This window comes from Motacilla alba, chromosome 2, assembly GCF_015832195.1.
Source record: "Motacilla alba alba isolate MOTALB_02 chromosome 2, Motacilla_alba_V1.0_pri, whole genome shotgun sequence".
NCBI classification, from domain to species: domain Eukaryota; kingdom Metazoa; phylum Chordata; class Aves; order Passeriformes; family Motacillidae; genus Motacilla; species Motacilla alba.
This window is the reverse complement of record NC_052017.1, coordinates 34,611,962-34,636,451: the sequence shown is the minus strand read 5'-3', so window position 1 is coordinate 34,636,451 and position 24,490 is coordinate 34,611,962. Positions and strand designations below refer to the sequence as shown.

Here is a 24,490-nt window from a genome sequence, read left to right as displayed (position 1 = left end):
CGACACTTCAGATGTAGCAGCAGGGACTTCCTCAGTCATGAGCCATAGAATCACAGAATTAATTAGGTTGGAAGAGATCTCCAAGACCATTGAGCCCAACATTTCATTGATCACCTCCTTGTCAACTAAACCACAGCACTAAATGCCAGCCCAGTTGGTTCTTGAACACTTCCAGGGATGGTGACTTCACCACCTCCCTGAGCTGCCCATCCTTAATAACCTTTTCCTTGAGGATAGATCAGATGAAGTCTTCTCCTCAGCTTGCAAAGTTTGGAGAACTCCTCATGCAGTGGTTTGACTGGTTAATGAGGTAGCAGCCATATTTTAAAACTCCCAGTTCTTCTCACTTCTGCGTGAGACAGAGGAACCCAAGTTAGCCTAAAGCTGAATAAAAAAGCCCCTTCTCTTTCAACACTCTCTTGGTCCTCAGGACGGGCTGAGGGATAACATGCCGAACGCTGCTGGCTCTCCGCAGCATCGCTGAACGGCTCGGGTGGGAAGGCACCACAGCGGGATGGTCCAGGGCCATCCCAAAGCACGCGGCACGGGCTCGCGCTGTCCGGTATCCCGGGAGTCGCCGGGGCGGGAGCGGCCGCAGCACGGCGGGGATCGGGGCCGCGCCCTCCGCCGCCGCCGCCGGCCGGGACTCGGGCGCGGAGCGTGCGGCGGCTGCGCGCGCAGGGGGCGGGGGCCGGGGCGCCGCGGGGCCGAGCGGAGCGGGAGGAGCGGGAGCGGCGCTCAGGTACGGCAGCGCTGCCGGCAGCGCCGCGGGGCAGCGCCGCACCTCCCCATCGCGTCCCCATCGCCTCCCCATCACCTCCCCATCACCTCCCCGTCCCCTTCCTCCTCGGAGCGGTGCGGCCGGGCTAGTGTGTCACTTCGCGGCGCGGGGGAAAGTGTCGGGGTCCGCGGGCAGCGACCTTCCCGGCGGGGCTCGCCCCGCCAGCGCCGGGCGGCGGCGGTGGACAGGAAGGGAAGCAAGGAGAGAGGGAGGCGAGCCGGGATGTAGAGAGGCAAAGCAGGAGGGAGCCGTGGGGGATGGCGCGGGAGGTGACCTGCGGGGCTGTCGCGGGAGGATGGCGCAGAGCCGCTTTCCCGGGGTCGGTGCGGGCGGTGTCCCCCGGCGCTCCGCGCACCTGGCCCCGCGCTGGCGGAGGCGCCGCGCCGCCGGGCGGGGTCTGCGGGCCTCCCGGACCGTGGCTGCGCCGCCGCCTCCCCCGGCCCGGCGGCGCGGGGAGGACTCCGTGCTGGGAGCTGGCATCAGCAGATGCTGTCCCCGGCTGTCCTTTGCCTTCCCGGATGATGCAAGGCTCTCCGGCCTCTCGTCTTCGCTGGCTGCACTCTCCGTTCGCTGCTGTTTTCCCTTCTGCTCTTTAAGGATCCGGCGAGGGTTGTTTCCCCCCATCTTTTTCTTGAAGGTGCCTTTTCGTATGGTCACCTTGAAACCTAGGTGCCTTCATGTGCCTTTCTAAGCATACTGTTACGCTCAGGTAGGTGAGTGCTGGTTTCAGTCACTGATGAGCAGATATACCTCCTGCAGGTAGGTATAGCCTGCAAAACTGACATCTCTATTTGTGCTACCGTAACAATGGTACAGGCTATGATTAATCTGCCTTAAAAAGAAAATTCTCCAGTACTGATAGTTAAAGAGGAAATAAATCGTATTAAACCAGATTCTCAAACGGAAGACAGCTTAGGGCCTCGATGCTATGAATGCACATGTTTGTAAATCTGTCCCAATGAAAAAGTGTCACAGAACTGAGAAAAGCCATCCATACCTGTAAAATATGAAACTTTAATAAACCCAGAAAAAAGATTGTGCTGTGGTAAACTTGGTAAATTTTGTGATGCAAACTATGTGTCTATGCCAGCTAGTTTAAGAGATAATAAATTGATGAACTTTTGAGAAGTGGAGTGACGGGCTCATTTGGTTATTGGCTGCTACAGTTTCAACTATTGCTCTAAAAGCTGTTTTAGAATTAGTGATTTAAGGCCCTTCCAAACACGCTGTTTTGTTCATAATTTGCACTCTAAATCTTCCAGCCAGGCAAAACAAAATCTTGAAAATCCTCCAATCAAATTCTACTTAGGAAGTAGATCCCTGTGAACACAGGACTTTCAGCTTTTTTTGAGGTGAACCAACTCTGAAATTAACTTAAACCATTCTGTAATGCTGTGGGCTATTGCAAGTAGCTTATGTCCCAGAGATTACAGAAACAGTCTAAAAAGGCAGGTGTTGTATTGAGGCAAATGTGGTGGATGAAAATCCCTTATTCGTATGAGTCAGTTTTGTCCTCCCCTGAATAGTGTTTTTGATGCTTAGAGCTTGAGATTTTTAATGGTCTCTTCCAGTTTTGAAAGACATCTGTAATTTTTTGTTTTGTTTTGTTTGTTTTGGTTTAGTTTTTTTTTCTGGTAAAGTACGGCATGATTTAAGCTCCATTTATTTACTTGTGCCAAGGTTGGCATCTCTGGTAAAGGGTGCTGAATTTGGCTCTCCACTCTCTCCTTCAGCAGTCATCAACTGTGCATGCTTTATGCAGCTTGCATGTTGGAAAGTTTGCTAGGTGTTCGAAGCTTCTAGTAAGAATTTCTTTATTATGAGCTTGAAGAGTTGTGAAGATGGGCATTGCCCCCCAAAGTGTGTTTTTCTCTTTGCTGTAAATTCAGCAGATTGAGAAACAGAATTGCTAGCCAGACCTGCCTCTCTGTGCAGTCCCCAGATGCCTGATTTCTGGCAGCGTGTTGTGTTACATCCTAACATTTGCAAGCTCTTATGGATAGTGTTGCGACGCTTTCTGGTTTTTGGGGTGTGTTTAAAACTACAAGGAGACTCCCAGCAAGCTACTTTGACGCTTTTTATTTTGCGCCTTGCTGACATAGCAAGGTTGCTAATGTGAAATGACGAGCAGTCGGTGCGCATTAGGCGGCTGTGTCAGGAGCTGGACAGCCCCCCTTGTGCGGGGACGGGGACCCGAGTGAGGCGCAAAACGCGATTGAGCTGCGTCCTTACGAACAGCAAAAGCTGCACGGCCGAGAGGTGTGCAGCAGTTAGCAACCTGTCATTGTGAACTTGGGTGTTGCACAAAGATTTGGATGCCAGCAGCTCCTAACAAGGGTCTCTGCCCCAGTGACGGAAGCAAGAGAACAGGTGCTTCTCTGCAAAATGGAGAGTGTCACAAATATGACCTTAAACTGCGGGCTGGGATAAGAGCCACAAAAGGGATAGAGTTCTGTGACTGCTTGGAGACTTAATTAAGAGCACTGACACCCACTCAGTGAAAAGTCTGTATAAATAATGAATTTTCCCTGTATGTGCAGCCTGTGATGGAAATGAGTCTGAAATTGTTGTCTCCTGGATGAGTGACCCTGATTTGTTTTTAAATAGAACTGTGTTTTCATTAACATAATTCAGATTACATGGGGTAAAAAATGAGATCCTGTCTTATTTTGAAAGATGCCTGCTTTGAAAGCAAGGACATACTTTGGACGAGGGTGTATTACAGAATTAAAATAGAACTGGTTGGTCAAGGGATTGTAAACTTTTATAACAGCTGAAGTCTCACCATTTGTTGGGACTTAAAGTGCTGAAGAATTTTAGAATGCTCATTTGATGGCCACTACCTGATTTTTATTTTTTTTAGACAGTCTGAAGCAATCTGGCAGCTGTTGGCAGGAATATTCCAAATTTTCCCACATACAGCAAGAGAAATATTTTCAATTCCTTCCAGGCCTATTATGCATTTGTTCAGTTAAGTGACTGAAGGGAGCATACAGCTTAGTAGCGCTTTGAAGTGCAGCTTGATTTTATGCCTGTGTAGGGAATTGCTATTTCTCATAATTCAAAAATAAAAGTAAATTTACTGGAGAAAAAGGCCATCCTAAATCCCTGACTCAAAGTTTGACCATTTTGAGTAAATTCTTGAGAAATTTTCAGCATGTAGTTAATGTAAAAAAAAAAAAAAAAAAAAAAAAAAAGAAGTCTTAAGCATGGCTTGCTAAATTTCAGCTGCTGATCAAACTCGTCTTGGATATCCTGTCAGGCACAGCTTGGAGGGACAGAAACAATCACAGCTGGATGTGGCACCTTCAAACAGTAAATCGGTGTCATCATCCATTGGTAGTTAGGAAAGAGTCAAACAATTTGACTGAGGTCTGATAATGAAACGCCAAAACAATAGGGACACAGGGATCTGGCATGGGTTTGTGCTTTATATTCAAGAACAGTCTCTGCTTTCTAATTTCTTAATACGTGCAACCTTCCTCTTGCCTGATAAGTCATGCATTAAAACTGTCCAAATTGTCAATAAAAAAAAGAAAAATAACCTTTCAGTGTTTCCTTAGATGGGAACAGTATTATTATTGTGCCTTTCAGTTTGCTGTCTTTGTTCTGTGCCTGCAGCTGAATGAATTTTGCTTTTCATTTCTAGTTTTGGAAGCACTGCTTTTCTGCAGGGTGCAGAGATCACATTGTCTCTATGTGCATAAGATGCTGGGCTTGATTTGTAAATGGAAATACAGGCTTGTCTCAGGCACAAGAAACATCTTAATTTAAAGTTAAAATAGAGGTTGAAAACCATCAACTAAGCCCCGAACTAAGTTTTCACAATTGTAACAGACCTTTCTTTTGCCACCCCATTAAAAATATGGAAAAATTGAGAATAAATGATGCATGACCCATTCCATATGTTCTTCCTTTTCTTATGAGACAGCCTTGATCCAAATCTGAGGACCCTTGCTCATATGCTGGCTCTCTGTTTTTTATTGTAAATGTTTCTTGTAGATTAGTTCACTTACTCTTTCTGGTTGCAATGAAAACAGGTTTATTGAAATCTTAAAATATTACTGAAATAGTTCAGCAGTTTTAGCACAGCTGGGTTTCTGTTTTATAAAAGCACAAAATATAGTGAGGAATAGTCATCCTTTAATACACAAAACCACATTATATGTCTTCATAAAAGCTTTAATATGCTCTCTGGACCTTAAAAGCAGCTCAAATCTTATTGTAAGATAAATATTAAAGAAAATGCTGTCATCATCAGAATGTACTCCAAACTTAGCAGCAAGGAGTTTGGCAGCCTGTATTTCTGGGCCCTAAAGCACCTGTTGAAGACCAGCTTTAATTTGAAGAAACCAAAGAAGTGAGGGTGGAAGGATCAGGCTATATGATCAATAAAACTGATGTTCTGACCAAGCTACTGTGGAGGTCTGAGATGAAACTCTAGTGTTAACACTACCACGCTTGTTTTTTGTGGACACCTGTGCTGTCTTGAAAGCATTGTGTTGATTATTACCAGCATTAATAATGGTACTATTAATCTAGGACATTAATAATGGTACTATTAATCTAGGACAATCACAGGCGTGCTTGAAAAATTGGGAATATTAGGAGAGGTTTATCTCCATCCTGTATAACACTTTGATCATGTCTGAGCTTCAGAGAGCTTGACAGTTATACCTACAAAGCTCTTGAAGACAAAAAATGTTTGAAAGATGAGTCTGTGTGATGTATCTGTGGAACATCACTGAGGTGAGTGAAAGCAAGGTGTGCTGTTCTGTGCTCCATCCTTGCTTGCTAGCATGGCTGTGCTGAGTTATGAACACAGCAATTATGCTCCCGGGGGAAGGTTTGGCCTGATCAAGCTGAAATTTTGCCAGCTTCTGAGCGAAATCAATAAAAGGCAAATTTTAGCTGAATGCTGCTCATCACAGCATGAGGTGAATGCTCTTCTGGTGTCAGAGCTGACTGCTTGGTCCCACTGAAGCTTAATAGCCTTAATATCTGCTTGAGCGTTGCTTCAAATTCTTGTGAAGAGGATCTGTATTGGTGGCAGGTGACTTCTCATGTAGCACCTTTTACTTTATACATGATGATGACAACTAGATATCATTAAATTTTTGAGCTAGAGACTATATTGTGTAGAAAACAACTTCTGCATAGTGTGTTAGGGGCAGAACTGTTTGCAGACATACATCTCTTAAAATGCCTTAAATGGTGTGTTGCTGGAAAGGACTTGTTCTGTGCAGGAATAGCTCCTTCAGATCTTTGTCGTATAAATCTTAATCAAGATTCACAATAACTACTAATTAACATTTTGGAAACTTGTATTAAGCCCAAAGGGTTTTTATGTGTGATGTTAGTGGCATCTCTATTTTTCCCTGAGAAAAAGTTGCAGGGCATTAAGTGAACAGCAATTAAAAGAGAAGTGTGAAGAACAAATATTGGTTTAGTTCAATAAACTTCAGTTAAATTTCAAGACAGACCCTTCCTTTCACCCTATTTTTTCTCACACCAATCCTTTTTATCACCCATTGCTTCCTAGTGAGTGGTGCTCTTTCATTATAAACCTATTGTTTTGTTTTTCAGTTGACAGAGAAGACAGAGAAAAGAGCAAATTCAGTTGTACTGTTATAAGTTTTGGCATTACTTGAACACTAACTTGTTATAAGAGCTTCAAGATCACAATAGTTCATAAAACAAAATGTTTATTTTTGGTAATATTTTTCTTAAAAAGAGCAACTGAAAGCTGTTGTTGGTGAGCCAGTTTTCACATAATTTGTAGCTTTGTAAAACTATTAATTGCTTTGTGCTGAATGTCTTCAGGTTATTTTGGCAAACAAGGAAAGTAAGTTGATTTAAAAAGTCAACATCTATTTGATGGTGGGATGATAAAGTTGTTTTTCTGAGAAGTAATTTTATTGTGGCAGTCAGATTCTTGAGCTTTATAAAAGATTATTGCAGTACCAAATTACAGCTTTCAGAGAAGTACACAGTGTTATTCTGAAAAAATAACAGAATAAAACCCTCAAGGAATCTAAAATGAGTTACTATGAAAATCTTCCTTTCTTTAGTTTGGACTGTGTCATGCTAAGCTGAGAGTGCTTTGTTGTGGATGCATAGCTATTTCAGTTTTTTGGGCTGGGGGGATGGAAGGCTCCAAAGCACACTGAATTATTTATGCCTGTCTCTATTTTCTTAAGAGCGTGGCTTCAGCCTCTGCCACTCATGTTCATGAGGTGGAGGATGGGGTACTGCAATCTCTATTCCATGTGTTAATTTCTCTTCCAGCATTATTTGTCTGTTCATTTTTTTAAGTGAAAAATAACCCCTAAGTGCAGTTTCCATTAGATTGTCACAACCTCTACGTACAGATTTAATAGAGATTTTATTCTGTGTTGAGCACTTTAAATTTCTGATTGTGGATAGATATTTACTCCAATAGTACAGGTTGTTCTAATTGGAATTCATGAGCTTTTTTTAATATGTGTCAGCATCTGTAAGATCCTCATGCTGTGAAATGGAAAATACTCCAGAGTAAAATGTTTCAGGTTTTGATATTTTCAACCTGGAAGTTGGTGCTTTATGTTTATCATGATTTATGAGTCAGTTTTCTTGAGGTGATGCTAGGCAATAACACACCCCTGTTCACCTTATTTCAGGAGCATAGCGATGTTCAGACATGTTTATAAAGCCATGATAATTGTTGTACCTGTTGTTTCCCTTTGTGATATTTGGAGCCAGACACTTGTTCAGAGAAGAGCAATGAAGCTGTGAAGAGTGGGTCCTGCGAGGGGCAGCTGAGGGAGCTGTGGGTGTTCAGCCTGGAGGAAAGGAGGCTCAGGGGAGACCTTAGTGCTCTCTACAAAAGCCTGAAAGGAGGCTGGAGCTGGCTGGGGATCAGCCTGCTCTCCAGGCAGCCGGTGACAGGAGAAGAGGAGGTGGTCTGCACCAGGGGAGGCTCAGGTTGGACATCAGGAGGAATTTCTTCACTGAAAGGCTTGTTAAGCATTGGAACAGGCTGCCCAGGGTGGTGATGGAGTCACCATCCCTGGGGGTGCTTGAGAAACCCCTGGATGTGGCACCTGGTGCTGTGATTTAGTTGATGTGGTGGTGTTTGCTCAAAGGTTGGACTCGATGATCATGGAGGTATTTTCCAACTGTTTTGATTCTATGGTTGCCCAATGTTTGTAGCTCCTTTCTTTCTGCATTAAAATACCTAGGAACTCAGTACTGTCTGTTTTACCACTGACAGCAGTGGTGATATATTCATACAATTAATTTGGCTTGTCAGGTGTTAAATGGGACTTAGCACAATGAGAAAAGATCTTAATAAAGGAACTTGTTAAGTAAGTCTTCTTTATAGCGTCAGAACACAGGAGGCTGGAAAAAAAACCCAAAATGACCAGGTGGAATATTGCATCCCTGCTGCAGCGTGTTTATGTCAAATAAAAAGATAACGAGTGGAGTGTATTAGCTTGTGGCTGCTGCTCAGAGCTCTTTTTTCAACCTCTGTGCCTGCAGTGGTTCAAGGTCAACCAAACGCGATGCCTGTTACCTCCATGCAACTGCAGCAGTTATTACATTGTGGCACAGCATAATGTACAGCTCTTTGTCTATTTCCAGGGCTCCCACGTGCAGAGTGATGCTGGATGTAGCCTGTGATGGTCTGGACAGTCCTCATTTCTCTGAACTTGCCCAGCTATGAGTGCAGTGGTTTGCAGTTGAGACATATGGTGTAGGTTTACCTCTGTCTACACCAGAATCTAGGTCTGAGGTATGGTCTGCTGAGAAAATCAGGCCACTATGCTTAGCATGCTCTGTGGTAAAGAACTGTGTGAATGGGCAGCAAGCTGTTCTTTGAGATCTATTTGCAGTCATTCCCTCTGTTTTCTAAGGTTTTCAGGATTGCCTTTCACAGGAGGAGCAAACTCTCTGTGAAAAAAAGTGTAGGAATTATAACAGTAGATGGTTTTAAAAGTCAGGCTGATTTATCAGAGGTACTGTGAAGGACTGTTCTTTTCCTCCTGTGGGTGAAAGATGTTTGTTTATTATTGAGCGGTGTAAGGGGGCAAAGCAGTAGCAAATATATGAAAATGAGCATGAGGAGAACCTGAAGCTGAAATAAAGAAAAGAACATGAAGCAGGCAAGTAGAAACGTCCTGCTTAGATAGGTGGCTGCGAAGAGACTGTTTGAGCTACGTGATGGAGGAAGAAAAAGTACAGTGGAGTTCTGAACAAGTAGAGGCTGTGGCTGTATCTGAGAAGGGGCCATCCTTGTCATATTCAAAATGAACCAAATGAGGTTCAGGGAGAAAGTGCTGCCTAGCAAACTGAGTAGATTTAAACTGCAATAGGCTGCTAGATGACTTCCTTCTCTGAAATGTAATCTGGGATCCCAGTGCAAACTCCTCCATTGACAGTCATGTTTTCAGGATAAGGTTAAAGCATTTGACACAGTGTTTGGCTGTTTTATACTCACCTATGTGAAATACACTGTGCTGAAATGACCTCTAGTTACTGGGCAGCTTGCTCATGCTTATGAAATATACTGTGTGTTGAAGGGAACTCTTGTTATAGAGGAGCTTACTCATACTTTCATGCTTAAGAAGCATTATCAAAATGGCAAGTTTGTTTTTGGTTCAGTAACTGTTGGTGTATTTAAGGAAAAAAAAAATCCCACACTTACTCATACTTTCATACTTAAAAAGCATTACCAGAATGGGAATTTGTTTTAGGTTCAGTAACTGTTGGTATATTTAAGGGGGGGAAAATAAAATCTCACATATGCAGTTGAGACTATTTCTTTCAGGGAGGTTTCAGAATTCTAAGGGCATTAGATACCTACAAGCTTTTAATTCTTTTCCCTATCTACTCAGACTGTAGGTATGTAAATGTCTGCCTTGCATATTTGTTCAGTAACAGAATGCTGAAATATTTCCTGTCTTTTTAAGCTTATCTGCCCATAGGTTTAGGTATTAATTTAATAAAAATTAGTATTGTATATAATTTAAACCTTTCTTGCTAGGCTCTTGAATGCTTAATGTTTTTCAGCTGTGTCACGTATTTCAAATAAATCTGCTTAGTTAGTGTTTGGAATAAAGGAAATACTTCTTTTGAATAGTGAGATCCTCCCTAAATCTGCAAGTTGTTCAAGATTTTGGCTCATTTGGCAATGTGTCAGAAGACAAATTTGGCGCTCTAAAAGATGAGTTACCTGAAGGCAGATGGGAACTCTTAGAGTTCTGGAAAGCAGTTTCATTGACATCACCAACACTGCAGTACTCATACTTGGAGTAATTCATAACAAAGTACTGAATGGTTTCATTGGTGGTGAAGGTTGGGCAGCACTCTACACAAACACCAGGTTCCAGTTTAACCGCAGGAGCTCTGAGGAGTTGCAGGCAATGAATGGCAACTGAAGTGGGGCTTTCAGTCTTGTCTGTGTGCAAGACACTCCTGTAGCACCAGTAACAGCCCAGATTTAGAGGCACAATAGGCAGGTCTGCAGCCCAGTGTCCTCTGACAGATGGGTTTTATCAGCTGAAGTAATTCCAGCTCAGAGTAGCTTGTCCTTTCCCACTGGTCAAAACTCTGCTTATGAAAAGGGATTTGTTTGTTTCCTAATGCATTTTCAGCTCAAGTGGATGAATATAATTTTACCTAAATGGAAAGATTGTGTGAGTTCCCTGGACAATTCATTGCCTCACATTGTGTTGGTAGAGGGCACTTCTAACATGGAGCTACTTGACCTTTTTTTGCAAGGTTGAGCATCTGTGTGACCTGTTCATAGCCCACAGGCAAACAATTACCATTTTATGGATTATAGTATTTATAGAAAAGGAATTCTTCCTCTGTTTTATTATCTGCTGTTCTGTGAGAAGTATGTACTCAAATGGCACTGCTTAAAAAAAAGAAAAAGCCAAATTTGAATGGTTTGAAGCATGTCCAAGCTAATGGTGAAAAAGCAGCTTTGCACACTTCCCCATGCCCAGCATTGTCTTGCAGATGAATTTGGGGGGGGGGGGAACTCATGTGCTGGTTGTTTCTAAGGAGTGCAAATGTGTGCAAGTATTTTATTTCTTCAGGATATTGTGGAAGATGAAGAGAAACATGTTTGTTTATTTGAGGGCTGAGTTCCTATTGCTGTGACAAGAACTATGAAGAAAACTTAGACATCTGCATTGAGTGCTTTTTAAACAAGTGATAAACACCCCACATTTTTCTTGTGTAGCCATATGTGCCGGAAGTTTTCCTGAATGGTGGAAAAAAATGTCATATATGGCAATGTACACAAGACCAGCTACAGTAGTGTAATAGTCCTGAAACAGATTATATTTTTTCTTAATATATTGTCATTGCAAACACTTAAAATTATCCTATAAACATTTCACATTAGCCTACATAAACAAATAAATAGCAATCAATTAACTTCAGGTAAGAGCAGCAATGCAGACAAACCACAAAGAAAATAAAGTGCAATTAGTGCTTCAGTCTCTCTCCCATCTGAGTAGATAAATTGACTGACAGTTTTTGATGTAATTGTGCTGTATCTTTGTTCTGCTTCCAGTTATACTATTGTCCTCTTTTAGGAATCCCTCAAACATGTTTTATCTTTCCTTTTTAAAAATATTGAAGTGCATGTGAGCAGAGGGAGTAAATTATTTAAGGTTATTCTGTGTCTCTGCACTTGTCTGAGTCAGCAGAATGCATCTAGGTCATACGTTCCCAAGGAGCTCCAGTGCAGAGTATCTTCTTTCAGTGGGGACTAAGCAGGCTCATCAAGGCGCAGTTCTTCTGCCTTTTTTTCCTATTTATGCCTTCACAAAGCTTGGGTGAAAAATGATGCAAATTATTATCTTTTTAAAATTTAATTCAGATAAGCTTCCTTCGAGCTGACCCATTCTTCCCTTATCATTGGGCAATCAGCTGACAGAGGGAGAGCATTCCCTCTTAGCTATAGGTTGTACCAGCAGACTGAATGATCCTCTAATGCATGCAGTTATGAATAAAAAACCCCACTAGTTGTGTTTGTTTATGCTCTCTTTCCTTCCTAGGATGGCTGCAGCTCCTCCAAGCTACTGTTTTGTAGCCTTCCCGCCCTGCTCTAGAGATGGGCTGGTGGTGTTTGGGAAGAACTCTGCGCGGCCCAGGGACGAGGTACAGGAGGTGGTCTACTTTGCTGCTGCAGAGCATGAGCCAGGAAGCAAAGTTGAGGTAAGGGTGAATTGTTGCATTCGAACTGTGAGAAATCACTGTTATTGGAAGAAATGAATACTGACTTGTTTTCCCATCAGATCGTGGAATCCTTGCTCACTTCACTCAAATGTCTCGAGCAGAAGAAGACAAGATTTTTTTAAAGTCTGAAAATGAAACTCACAATGTAACTTTTTTAACTGGGGAAAAATCCATGACCTCTACTTTTTCCAGCAGACAGGCAGAACTGTTCACATCTCAGATTCCTGCACCATGTAGTCAATTGATTTACTTTTAAGGGAAAAAATATCCTGGCTAACTGGAACTAGAAGCTAATTTTCAGAGTTTGTCACGTGCCAAATTGAATTGTTCTCATTCATGGTTGTTGTTTGGCAATAATGGGGCCTGGCTATGCTACACATGTTGAAAAATAGGTAGCCAGAAATCTGGGACTTGAGGAACTTGTGCTCTAATAAGGGAATGTGGGAGGAGGAGAATGGCAGTGCTCAAGCTTTGTAAGGCAGACTTAACTCTTGTACATACCATTGGCTCTGTTGGAGTGTTCTGCAGCTGGACACCTGCATCATGGTCAATATTTAGTGCTGTGGCTTTTCTCTGAATTCAGGCTGGATGTGGAGTCCTGAAGATTGACATTGATGCCATGGATGCAGATTGAAAGGGACCCTGCTGGAGTTTTATTGTAATTGTAGTCTGTCACTGCAGCATTGTTTTAATGACAGGAGAAATGAAAGGATAAGCAGATGTGGAAGAGTGAAGCAAAGGGACAAATGAACAAGAAGACAGGAAGAGGGGAAAGTGTAAAGTGAAGGTGCAATGAAGAGACTGAGGCACCAGAAGGAAAGACAAGGGTCTGTGCAGGCAGTCATTTTATCAGAGGAGACAGAGCCTGATGTGGCACTGCCAGGAGCTTTTAGAGTCCCCGGTTCTTGCTCTGTCTGGCAGCTGGGAAAGCAGAATCTGTGAGGCTCCCTGCATTCAGCTTCCTCCTGCCCCTGTGGCTCTGCAGAAGGCTGAGGACAGGAGGTGTTCTGCACCAGGCTGGTGTCTCTCATCCAGACACATTCTGTTGGATCTAGTTGTACTTACCCAGAAGATATCTGAAAGCCAGTGCCACTTTTAATGCTGTTTTTCAAATGGGATGACTTCCAGATTTCAGAGGGTTTGGTGCTCTTCTTTCTAACAGTTAATGTTCTCTTAGTTCTTTTTGCTGCCAACATCTAGTACAACTTATGCATTATTAAATGGTTTAATTTTAGATATAAATAAATCCCCCTCCCCCAGGAGCACTATGCACAGTTATGTGCTGTAGCACCTTGTAGACATGTGCTGGCATATGTAACACAAGTGTGACAGTAAGAAAAGAAGAAAGCTTCAGAGCAGTTTGTTTTAAAACACCTCTTCATAGAAGAGGAAATGGAAAAAAAAAAGTTCTGTTATTGGAGAAGAAGAATTTTGGAAAGCTTCTCTGTTTTGTGCCCTTAATGGAGAATAATTTTTAGGAACTTACTGTAAGAGTTCTTGATTCTTTTGGTCTCTTTGCCCCATATCTTACTCTTTGCCGAGATTGTCATAATTTGCTGAAGCATATAATTAAGCCACATATAATCTATTATGGTTTCTCTTTCACACCATGATTAACTGGTTTAGTGCCTGCTTTTTAGAATTCAGAACTCAGCTCTTTTGCCAGACCTTTCAGAAGCAGGAAGCATAATTCCTTTTCACAGCACAACACAGTTTGTAGATTTAGTCTGCCAACAAGGATCTGAAGCATTCTTCTTAAATGCTGATTTTTTTTTTAAATCAAGATAAAATTTGTTGCAGTGTGGTGAAGAGGCACTTTTAGATGACAGACTGGAGTGGGCCATTTTTTTTTCCCTAAAGTAGGGGCTTAAAGCTTTTTTCTAAAGTAGGAGCTCCTAATTAATGGATACTTTGGCTTCTGCTAGTCTATGCTACTACCTAATTCTTCGTTAGCTATCCTGAGGCTTTTCAAGTAAAGTTGTGTACAGCAACATACAGGCTCCAGATGTTTGCCAAATTCTTCCTGTTTCCTCCCAGCACAGGATAAAAACATAATCATTTTCTCTGAGAGCAGTGCAAGTAATTGCTTATCACTGCCTCTTCATCACACTCAGCACTAAGTATTGTTAATGTGTTTTTATTTTTTTTTTACTCATGCATATTTTGAGTAGAGTAAGCTGGTTAAAACACAGAACTGATTTTACTGGTTTTGCTAGGTCTGAGGCAGCTGTCTGGTAGCTTTGCGCAGTCGTTGTGTATTGGTAGTGAGTGGTACCTCAAAGTCAAGAAAAGCTTTAAGGAAAGGCTTGGATCCAGCTGCTTCCCTTGTTAAGTCCCAGGCCTGCAACGCTATCTACCTCTTAAGCAAACTTGTCAGAGGTAATTAACTGATGGGGGAGTGGAGAGGAGTGTCAAAGCTTCTGTAGGTAGCTTTGACATACTCAGGGTCAATACTTTGTTCTTTAAAACCCATGAAAGCTGCCAACGCTTCAATTACTGTTGGTGTAGGTTTTCTTTTTTACTACAGCTTTCCTTCCCTTGCACTTTGTAAAATTAACTAAACAGCTCTGAGAAACTAAATGTATGATATTTACAAATGGAAAAATGTGGCTGATCAATTTCATACTACAGTTTTTCTGAGTCAGTAATTCTTTGTGCCTCTGACTAGATTTTTCTTCTCATTCATCCTAATGTTTTGCGTTTCTTTTTTCCAAATTAGCAGCTTTTCTCCCCATTCCATATTGTACACTTGCTTTGGTTTCTTTACCTGCAATGGACAATGATAGTGGACTTGGTTTTCGTTGTGTTCTATTTTTTGCACACAGTGTGGTTCATTGTGTATCAAATTGTGCTCACCTGTTTGTGGCTGCCACTCATGTTCTGAATTTCTGTTAAGAGGAGGTAATAACATGGGTTGTTCTACATAACTCTGGCAGGGAGTTTGTATCCTATTTGTTTCCTATTTCTGTTCTGTGCCGCTCCTGTTTGCAACTGTGATAATGCACAGTGTAACCAAAAGTGGTTCACAGTAATTCAGTGAGATTGCTGCCATAAAGGAATCAGGAGGGCTCTGCTGTACAGCTCTCAGTTAGTTTGTGGCAGGGTCTCAGGGGAACTCAGTGAATTCTGCAAGTCATTTTCAGCCTGATCTTCGTGGCTCAATCTACCAGACAAGTAACCCTGCAGCTAGCTCATCAACATAATTCCTTCCCTCCACGTCAGCAGGTTCCCAAGACCCTGAACAATGGGGCTTTTCATTAAAGGTCCCTTCTGTGCATGTGTGTGACAACTTTCTCAAAAGTTTGTTCTTCCCTTGCATTGCAATTTTGCAGGGGCAGATGCAGATCAGCCCTCTTCCTTGTTGTAGTGATCAGCTACTGAATTTGTGTGTGCAGGTGAAGCATTGCTCCTCTAAGCAAAAATAAGGTCCTTTTTTTGAATTCCTCTACTAAAAGGGTGTTCTTTTTTTTACCTAGATGTGGATTTTAAGAATTTTTCATGTTAGTGAGAATTAAGATGCAAGCCCCTCTGTCTTACTTTTAAGGTAGATCTTACTCACTAGATTTCTTTTCTTCTCTAGTAACCTGCTGTGGATGAATTTCCCATGTGGATTATTTTTTTTTCCTTTAATATCCACCTTGCTTTCCTCTAATTTGACCTTATATTCATGATTTCAAAATAGTCATGGTTTCTTGTTTCACTATACAGCTGTAAAAGCTTTTTTATCTTAACAGCATGCACTTCTTATGGAGGAATGGAAAGGGGAAAGTAGGAAGGGTAGACTAGCAAAGAAGTCTATAAAACTGTGGAATACTCAAAATTTTTCTACTATGTTGGTATTAAACACAGATCTGGGCTAAAAGCCAACTGTCTGTGGGGTAGGAGGAATTTTCTTGTTCTCTAAAACATCATGACATAGTTATGCCTTAGTTATTCTTTTGTTTTCTCTGTTTTTTTTTTTTTTTTAAATGGATATCATTCTACCTCCCCTTGCTCTGAGTTTTCAGGGGAGCAATAAGATTTTTTCTCTACATTGGTCTGCGGAATGCAGGCATAAAAACTCACCTAAAGGAAACTGATGGGCCCCTGCCTGGTGTCACAGGACTGTATAAGGCTTGGAAAGCAGACTTTGACTGTATTAAAGTTGGCTTTGTATCACCTGGTGATCTTAATCCTGGTGTTTGTAACATAATCACCAGGCATCACACCAGTGCAGTTCAGTTCTGGGGTGCCTCGGTTCCCCTTTTTGCCAGTTCTTTGGGTTCTCTGCATTGTGTCGTGGGCAAGCTGTTCAGAATCTGGTAACAGAAGTCGATCAGCAGTAGGATCTACCGAGAATTTGCTCTTTGGGAAGCCTCCAGGTCAGACTGGCAGTGCTAACTCACAGTCACATTGCTGCAGGTGTGGATGTAAACCTGGGCACCCCGACACTTCCATGGGAAAGTGGTGCCTGGCAGGAAACCTCGATGAGACACAGCAGTGTTTGTGCCTGTGACGGAGCCTTTTGCTTACTCTGTGTAGACAAATGAGGGTTTAGCCTGGAGGTTTGCAGTTCAGAGGTGGTTTAGGAAGCTGCATTCCTGCCTCTCCGCTGGGACACGCTGCTGCCTGGTCAGCAGCAGAGCTCCTGCACACACAGACTGGTGGCTTTGTCCAGGCCACCTTGCTGGAGCTCACCCTGAGACTTCAGAGGTAAAGGAGAGGCACCACGCAGGCAGACAGCAGCGAAGAAGAGAAACTGGTTGGTGCCTTCAGCTCTGTTGCTTGGCTAATGTGAGTGTTTTCTCTCTTCTGCTCCATTGCAGGCCACTGGCCTTTACACTAATGTGTCTGACTTTGCTTTGTAGCACAGTGCTCAGCCCGGCAGCAGTTCAGAGGTAGAGGCCAAAATCTCTTCGATGTTTCTGCCCTCTCAAAGCCTGTTTTTACTGTGGAGTGCTGCTTATTTGTTCTCTTCTGCTACCAGAGCAAAACTGGTTAGCTTGAACTAGTTTTTTTTTTTGTTCTCAATTGTTTTAATTCTTCTTTTTAATTGTTGCAGATGGGAAGAGGAGGGGAGAGTATTATAATTGTGTGGGGCAAAAATCTGTCAACTCTTTCATCTTGACCCAAACCATTTAATTTTGTCAAAACATATGAGTGAGCAAGTATTACAAATGCCTAGGATATCCAAGAATTCCAAGGATGTCTCTGTGGTGGGCTCTTTGTGGCTTCTTTGATATCTGTTTCTTATTGTTTTAAAACATTAAATTAATAGGCTTCATCCACATTTCATTTTTACTTTTGCTTATCACCCGGGAGACTGCTAAATTTGTGTCTTGAAAAACAAGAAGTGCATTCTTGACTGCTAAATCTACTCTGACATATAGTGTCTCCACAGAGTGTTCTCAGCCTTGGGTGCCTTGCTGTACTCTGTGGTATTTGATTTATTTAAAGATATTTAAATTTTGTTTTGTGGAGCCCTTTTCCATACAATAGTTCATGTGCCTGAGGTTCCTTGGTGGCTTGATAGAGCAGGTTAAAGTCAGTCAGAGGGTGCAGAGAGTTTTGTTTTTTTGTCAGGAGAACTGTTTAGCTTTTTCTGGCTTCTGTAATTTTTTTTCCCCTAGAATAAAATCTATTACCCTTACACACTGCTAGAGATAAGATTCAAATTTTATAGTTATTGGTTGCAATGAATACAAACAGCTGGGAACAATATGCAAATACAAAGCATATGTAAAGTGCACTAGGATCTTCATAAAAAGTGAAAAAAACCCTGTTCTTAATATGAAGACGAAAGAGACACTTTACTGTGGCAGAAAATGGCTTTCTGCTCTATTTGCACAGTTAGTAAATGCTTTTATATCTGGCTACAATGTGAGGATGCAAGCAGTATCCTCACTGTGTGTTTCTGAGAGCTCGCTACCTGAGGATTCATCCTGCTGCAGGAGAGACTTCTGCTCACTGTCCTGTTGGACCGTGTGAGCACTGGAATTGGGCTGACTACTCCAGAGGTACCCAGGCTGGATTTACCCTGGTGTAAGGCTGTCCCCTTCACTGTGGCACAAGTCCTGCTGCTGTAGGAGATGTCCTGGCCACGTTTAATGGGTGTGGTAAAATCATCCAGGTGTCTTCCACTCAATACTTAGTTCTGCTTTCTGTGTATGCAAGTAGTGGTAAGAGCATTGGCTCACCACTTCTTGTCTTGTGCACTACTGCTTGCATGTTTCTCTTTCCAAGGAGAGGTTATTCCCACTTCTTTGAGCTCTACTAAATTTGTTTTTGTAAAAAAGCAGCAGAAGAATTGTCTGTAAAGCTCATTGCTAGGCACATCTGCAATAGATGGTCTGAGGAGCTTCCTTGAACAGCTCTGTTCTAGCTTTCCAGATTTTCACTTCACCATGAAGGGAAAGCCCAGGCAGCCCATGTCACCTGTGGAATCACCTGTCTTTCCTTTTCCAGCCAGGCTGTCAGTCTCAATCTCTTGATGGCCGGGGGGGCAGCAGGCTGTGAGACTGCCTCAGCACATATTTTGCACCCCTCTTTTGGAAAGGGTTAAAAAAGCAGCCACGGTGCAGCTTAGTGAGTTGCTGCAATCATACAGATATTTTGCCTTTTTTCAGATGTGTGCTAGGGTATGGCAGTGCTTGAAGCAGTGAAGCAAAGAGTTAATGCCAAGTTCGAGCCGGGATCTGATGGCAGGGAAGGGGGTTGGCCTGGGATCTCTTTTGTATCTGGACTCTTAATGCCCCTTTTCAAAGATCATTTCTTTCTAAAACATTCCCTGACTATTGCCTTTGTTAGCCAGGGCTGGAGCCTATGTGATTTCATTGATATTTCATAATGACCTGACTGACAGTGCTAGGAATTGGGCTTCTGCAGCCTCGGTACAGTAGAAACTGCACAATAGTTTCTTTTCATTAATGAAAGAAAAAATCTCTTGTGCTTATGACTGTCCTGTCTGGTTTTGGAATACCTCCAACTTATCTGCATGCCCTAGCTAGGCTGGCAGATACATTTGTGCCTTGTGCTATTCTTAGAACTCCCTTGATAAGATTTTCTTCTTGATACTGTAAGTGAAATAAAAGAAGTATCATTAGTTCCCAGCCTGTTCAATTTTCTTTAAAGTTGTTGGCTGCATCTCTTGTGTGTGAAGTCTCTCTTCTTCAGTTTTATATTTCCTAATGGGAATTTACTGTCACAGGGCAAGATGCCAGTTATGCTTGAATTCTAGAAAATCAATGGAGCCTGACACCACTCACTCTCAGCCTTTGCCACCAAATTTGTCAGTATTCTTCTGGTTTTAGCATTCATACTCAAAGAAAAATGTTAATCCAGCAGAGGCTGGACATTTCAGGAATTTTGAAGAGAGGGTTAGTGGCAAGCAGAATCACAGCAGTACCTGTTTTATTTGTCTTTGCCTGGTCTGGCCCAGTGCTCAGTGGAACAGGCTGCTCTGCTGTTGTGCTGGAGGGATTTGGCAAGTCTTCTGTGGGGTGCAGGAGGGGGGACAGGGATTTTGGAATTTTTGGCCTGTTTTTGAAATCCTGTCATCATCCGAGTTCCTGTTTCTAGCGATCTAGTGGCCAGTGAGGTTTTTTTGGTGGATGGTGTTGTCTTTCTCCCACTATTTCCTTTTGTGCTTTAGCTGTTGAAAGGCTATGTCCTGGTTTCTGTGGAACAAGAAGCAGTGGTTTGCTGTGTTGCAAATCCAGTGTCTGGCTCTAGTTGACCTGCCTTTACAACTTATGTGTCTTGGCTACGAGTGGGTAGCCCAGTTGCTCTGTTTCTTGGGAAAGGGTTTTCTGATGTTATTTTAGGGGGAGGATGGTGAACTTATGAAGCTTTATGTTTAAAATTATTAATCTACTGTCACCTCTAGAGCCTGCTCTTTTGAGAAGCTCATACCTATTATTTTAAATATGAACCAACCTCTTGCCTTAATACATAAATCCCATTGAGTGCCTACTTTTATGCTAACTGGAGTAAATAATTGTAGTGGGAAGGTAAAATGTCATCAAGACTTATTCAGCAGTGTCAATAACCATGACAAATGAATAAGAATCAAGTCAATAGTAGTTTTACAAGACCTGTCAGCAAATGTCAGATTGAGATATTTTTTTCTGTTATTTAGGCCTTCTGAGACAATTTATATAAATAAGGCAAGGCTTGAATATCATCTAGGTACCTGAGTTATTGTATGGAAACTGAATATAGCATGAAAATATACTCCATGTTCACTTCTTTTTTGGGTTGGGGGACATAAAGAAGCAATATTGAAGGTGACACCTGTATTTTGAGGTGTGTAGTGTTGCCTCTGGACGTTTTCTGGCCTCTGATTACATAGTTACAAAACAAACCCACATTTTTTTTTCAGAATGCTCTGGATTCCTCAAGCAGGAACAAACAATTTCCTCTTTCCCTTTTCTCAACTGCTACCATTGACAATAAGATCTTTGCAATGAATAGCAGCTTTGGTAGTGCTTGGTTTTGGAATGAGACCCCAAGTAGCAAGGTAGCAAGGATAGCCTTGCAAATATGTTTTGCCGAGCAAAGGCATTCAGCATTTTTTTTAGCTTAACTATCACTTTTCTGAGTGTTACCGTTTTTCCTTCTCAAAAAATCAAAGAGTCAGTGTAAGCAAGCTTGTATAATGGGGCTATTCAGCCAGAAAACGCTGTGCAAGTGTGGGTGTATGGAATACTGAAGTCTCCTCCCCACTGTGTCTAGGTTTTTGCTTTCTGCTGTAGGACTGAGAAGGTTCATGGATGGCTCTGCAGGATGGCTGCAGGCAGCTGACCACCTATGGCATGGAGGGGGCTGAGGCTGCAGACCTGCGGCCTGACAGCTGCTCTGGTGTTGTCTTCACATGTAATCCTCCCCTGCTGCTCCAGCTCCCTTTGCACATCCAGCAAATGCAGTTATTCCCTGTTTGCACACTTGCCTCAGGTGCTTATCCAAACAGCACTGCCCTGAAGCTCTGAAATAAAATTGTACACAATGTCAAAAATGAGATTTGTTTGCTGACAGTTCAAAAGGAGAGGGGGGAGTTTTGATGAGAAATGTCAGTTATGGCATAGCTTGGTTACACAGGGTGAACTGTAAAAAGAGTTTTTATTGGTCAGATCTTAGCTCCTGGCCAATGCCAAATGTTGTTGCATCTTGATAGATGAGGATTTTGCCTCTACAAAATCACAGTGTATTATCTATAAGCAGTTTGGTCAAACGGCCTGTCAAATATTAGGGATGTTCTCCTACAAATACAGCAGGTATTTTTCCCTGGCAGGATCTTCTTGCCTAAGCCTGTCCTTAGACTGAGTTCACTGTCTTAGAAAGAGTTCACTGCCCCTCTGCTTTGTGGTGTTTTGTTTTTCGTTTTGTTCAGTTTTGACCCATTTGCACACATAACCTAATGAAGGTGGCAAGCTCATTTCTTGTATCCCTCTTGCATGGTCAAAGTGAAGGACTCTGAAAATCCCATTTCTGACCAAAGATAGTCTATTACACATTTTAATTGCATGCTAGAGGAACTATTACTGTAAAAATAATTGCTCAAGACTGGAGGCTGAAGATGATCATGCTGTATAATCCTTAAAGGCAGAAAGAAAGGCTAGGAAAAAAACAAAGCTTCTTAAAGCTCTGATCATTTTGGACTGATTTCTTTGGCTTTAGATTTTGATATCGACACAGCCAGGCAAACAAGGCAAATAACTTTTAGTCCACAAGTCCATTCTGATCATCCTGTTTACTTTGATATACCTGATCAGATATTCCTCCAAAAGCCTGTTGCAGGTTGCTCCCTGTAAGGAAGGTGGTACAATAGGAATGCTGGGTCTTAAGAGATGACTCATAAATACAGACAGTTTTAGGCTTCTCAAAAGCAAATTTTGCAGAGTTTGATCTGTGAAAAACTTGATGTGAACTCAACAGTAAAAGGTAAAGCCCATTTCTTTGGTTTGCACAAACCAATGATGGATTGAGCTCTCCTCCATGCTGTCTGGGAAGACAGTGCTTTTCTGAAGGCAAGTAAATATATTTGAAAGGCAACATAATTTCTTTCTTCCTTGCAGTTACTATGACTTCTCTGCAGCCTTCCTTTGTGTTTTTGACTTGTCAGAGTACATTTGCAGACATCTAATTAAAGTAGACCATTTAAAATAGTAAAACCACCAGTTTAAGCAACAGCAATACCCATGTTTTACTTCTGTGACTGTTTATCAAAGTGGTTTATTATACCACTGAATCTTTTCAAGGCTTGGTTTTTTTTTCCTCTTCCTAGCAGTTTTCTTTGTGCTGGGGGCAGCTGCAGGGGAGGCAGCAAGGGGGAGGAGGAAGCCTTCTAATGTATTTTGTCTCAGTTACCATTGTTAGTCTATGTATGTAATAAAGCACTGGAGGTGGTGGAATGGTTTGATTTTGTTACAGGTATGATCTGTGTTTTACTAATGTCACAGTACAGTCTCTCTCCTGCTGCTTTCCACTGATTCTAGCATTTGGGTGCTGCTTGTCTCTTGGAAGCCTGCAACCATCAGCACATGTATTTTCCCAGGCTTATGCAATATAAGGATGTGAAGGTTCAAACATGACACTTAAATGTTGTTTAAATGAGTTCCTTGTTCATTTGCAAAGCACAGACCTTTAAAATAACGTGTGTCCTTTCTGTGCATTGAAGTCTTGTGTTGCTGTAGTCACAGCAATAGATGAAGTGATTGCTTAACTTTCTGTCTCCCTGCTGTCTCTGCAGTGCACGTACATCGAGATTGAGCAGGTGCCCAAGACTCATGCTGTGGTGCTGAGCAGGCCCTCCTGGCTTTGGGGGGCAGAAATGGGAGCTAACGAGCACGGAGTGTGTGTAGCTAATGAAGCTGTCGTGACCAGAGAACCAGCTTCTGAGTCTGAAGCCTTGCTTGGCATGGATCTTGTCAGGTGGGTGTCCTGCTGAGCTGTGACCAGCCTTTCATCGTCAGCCTCAGATGATGCTGGTACCAGGTAACAGCTTTGTGGTGTTGGCATTAGGAGATTTAAAGCAATATAAGCAGGCGAGGTAGGGCTCCAGATACAGCTGAGTGAAAACTTAAAACACTTGCAATCTGAATTTAGCTACCAAGAGTGTGCCAATCTGTTGTGGGTTCACTCAATATACCTTGACTGCCTACCCTACAGTCCGGCAGTGGCTATTCTGACAGGGCAAGAGATATGATTACATTGTTAGTGAGGAACTGCTAACTAATTTGTAATATCAGATTGCTGGTGTGCCCTTCATTCTCCCCCACTTTACAACAGCCTACTCTGACCTAAAAAGCTTATTCTGGGCTTATAGCCAACTGTAGGCATAAACAAACTACTATGGCTTACTTCAGCCCATGCATTCCAATGCAAGCCATGGCCCTTACTCAAACGCTGGCACACAGACTCCTGTGAGTCTGTTCATTGACTGCTGGCTGCCCAAAAGGCTTTTGCTGCACTGTGAGTCTCAGCCTGCATGCTGATCCTGTGGTGAAGGGAATTTAAAGGAGGCTTGGGTCGGGGATGAAAGCTGCAAAAGAAAGAAGAGAGAATGTGTGAACTTATTACAAAGAGAAATGAAGCAAATGGACTCAGTTTAAAGACTGAACAGGACAGCAGCTGCATATTTCAGTAAATCAGTCCTAGACAAAAATAGTCCTACTGGACTTTGCCCTAGGATACTTAATGAGCTGACTGAAGAAGTTACAGGTGAATTCTCATTTTTCTTGAGGACTCATGAAAAATGGGAGATGTTTCGGTTGACTGGAAAAAGTTAAATGTTGTGGCTATGCTTAATATTGTTAAAAAGAAGTGTTGTAAACCAGCTTAACCTCAGTTCCTGAAGGGGAAAAAACCTCAAATATCAAGGAGTTGATAAATGCACAGTAATAACTGGTAATCAAGAAAAATCCCGTCAAAACATTCTACTTTACTCATGCAATGAGTTAGGATATTTTATAGATAAAAGGATAGGAAATAGATACCTTGACTTTTAAGAGGATGTTAAAACCTTAGAAGTTATTATCATGAGCAAGCTAGGAAGCATAAGTTAGAAGAACTTGTTGTTAGGTTCATAGCTGCCTGAAACTGTAAGTGTTCTCTAACATGTCTCTGCAGAAATAGTGTCTGCTTCCAGCTACCATAAATCAGGAGGAATAGAGGCCAGTTGAAGAGAATGCAGTGGAAGGTGGAAATGTGATCAGAGAGCTATAAAATCTGACCAGTGACAAAATCATGAGGGAATTTGGGTTAACTTTCTCTTTGGTATTTTCTCTAAGCCCTGTATATACTGAAGGAATCAGTGAAGAAGCTGTACCTGAGAGAACTAGTACATTTAATTGCATCAAAGGAGGCTGAGTAGATGTGAGGGGTTGTTTAAGAAAGTATAGGACAACCTTTTGTGAAGAAAAGGACTTAGGTGACTTTCTAAGCTCCACTTTTATTTTTTTCCATCCTATCACAGTCCTTTTGAAACTTTAACAAACC

The 24,490-nt window shown here is 42.1% G+C and overlaps 1 protein-coding gene across 1 annotated transcript in view; it reads left to right on the top strand.

Annotated features, from left to right (window-relative positions):
• Positions 1-687: 687 nt before the first annotated feature.
• The window catches only part of SCRN1 (secernin 1), a 39,226-nt gene continuing 15,423 nt past the window's right edge, over positions 688-24,490 (top strand). Inside the window, exons 1-3 of the mRNA XM_038127352.1 lie at positions 688-742; positions 11,836-11,995; positions 22,743-22,924. Of these exons, the coding sequence (XP_037983280.1) occupies positions 11,837-11,995; positions 22,743-22,924 (341 nt within the window). The 5' untranslated portion in view covers positions 688-742; position 11,836. The remainder of the gene's footprint in view (positions 743-11,835; positions 11,996-22,742; positions 22,925-24,490) is intronic.